We start from the raw sequence: 1425 nt of genomic DNA, 5'->3' as shown, positions 1-1425 counted from the left end.
GGGGAGGGGGTGCACAAGTGTGGGGGTTGGGGCCAGAGCGGTCATCGGGCACAGAGAGGGCGAAGGGTTACATGCATGTGCATGCCAGTGCGTGTGCTTGTTGCTTGTGCGGCGATAAAGACGGCCGTGCACACGCAGGCGAGCACTTGGCAGCAGGCTGGCTGTGCGATCTTTATTGCAATATTCTTGCTTTGTCATGTCACGCCCACATCTGCGTTTGCCCCAAAACGCTGCACATCCCATCTGCAGAAATTTGACCTGGACAACAACAAGCAGGTGTGAGTGGGAGTAACTGCATCTGTGTGTGTGCACGCTGTGCATTCACACTGTGCATGTGTGTGGACTCGTTTTGTGTTGCGTGCATGTCTATGTATGCGCTCGCTCTGCGTGGGCATGTGAGTATGCTTGTGTGTGTGGGGGGGGAGGGGGGTGTGCGCGCGCGTGTGCGGGCCTAGGCGCGTGTGGTGTGCATGCCTGCGCATGCACGCACATGCACATGTCAGAGGGAAGCTACTGACATGCTGTGTGTTCTCGTGGCCCCCTTCGCCCCCGCGCCTCGTTCCCACGCTATGGCGCGCAGCTGACCCTGGACGAGTACATTCGCAGCTGCCTCTTTCTTCAGACAGGAGCGAGGACCTTTGCGGCGTTTGACGCGCAACGTAGTGGTGAGCGGCCGCAGCGTGCGGCGCAGCCAAGGAGGGTGACAAGCGTGGAAGTGATGGCTCTGCCTTTTTTGGACCCAGCCATGGGGGATCAGGGTTCGTCATCGCAGGCGCGGCAGGTGGCGTACCATGTGACCTGCACGTTTGTATCAGCAATGCGGCGGGTGTTCCATCCATGCTTCATCGGCTTCCCGCTGTCTCCCATCCGTGCTGTGCAGGGAACATCAACCTGAACTTCAGCCAATTCGTCTACGCAGCCTCGCAGCTCGCTGGCTGACGTATGTAGCGCCGTCCGCCTCGTGGCGCCGCTCCATGTGACATCACAACTTTTGGGACCACCAAGTCATTGCTGATGTGCCTGGTTGCCGGTCGAAAGTATAGTACGCTCTCAAAAGTGCACAGCAGCTGACCTTGCCTGTTACCGGGTCGATTGAGCCATCTGTGCGTGGATTTCACTTATGCATGGATTCACCATACTAAGCTATCTATTTCAGTATTTCTAATCACATGCCTTCTTTGTACAGGTCCGCTGGCAAGTTTTCGCCAGGTGATGTGATCTCACCCCCTTGGCCACACTTCCCCCAACGACACAGTAAATCAAGTGGTGCCTGCCCGTTCAATTTGGACGCTCTGCACTCCAAAATGCAGCATTCCGCATGAGGCTAGTTGACGGTTGCGTCTCGCTGCAGTGCTGCTGACCGCATTGCCGTAGTGGCTGCGCGGGGGGGGGGGGGGGGAGTGCCGAGCCCTTTGCTGGGCCCAC

The 1425-nt window shown here is 58.1% G+C and overlaps 1 protein-coding gene across 1 annotated transcript in view; it reads left to right on the top strand.

Annotated features, from left to right (window-relative positions):
• The window catches only part of MNEG_2389 (Sorcin), a gene marked incomplete at both ends in the record, with an annotated part of 2560 nt that extends 1621 nt beyond the window's left edge, over window positions 1–939 (top strand). The window contains 3 exons of the mRNA XM_014049132.1: window positions 250–276; window positions 581–665; window positions 881–939. Coding sequence (XP_013904586.1) covers window positions 250–276; window positions 581–665; window positions 881–939 — 171 coding nt within the window. The remainder of the gene's footprint in view (window positions 1–249; window positions 277–580; window positions 666–880) is intronic.
• Between the last annotated feature and the right edge of the window lie 486 nt (window positions 940–1425).

The sequence above is a fragment of the Monoraphidium neglectum genome, assembly GCF_000611645.1.
Source record: "Monoraphidium neglectum strain SAG 48.87 unplaced genomic scaffold scaffold00270, whole genome shotgun sequence".
NCBI lineage: Eukaryota > Viridiplantae > Chlorophyta > Chlorophyceae > Sphaeropleales > Selenastraceae > Monoraphidium > Monoraphidium neglectum.
Note: the sequence above shows the minus strand (reverse complement) of the source record. Positions and strands in the feature narration are given on the sequence as shown.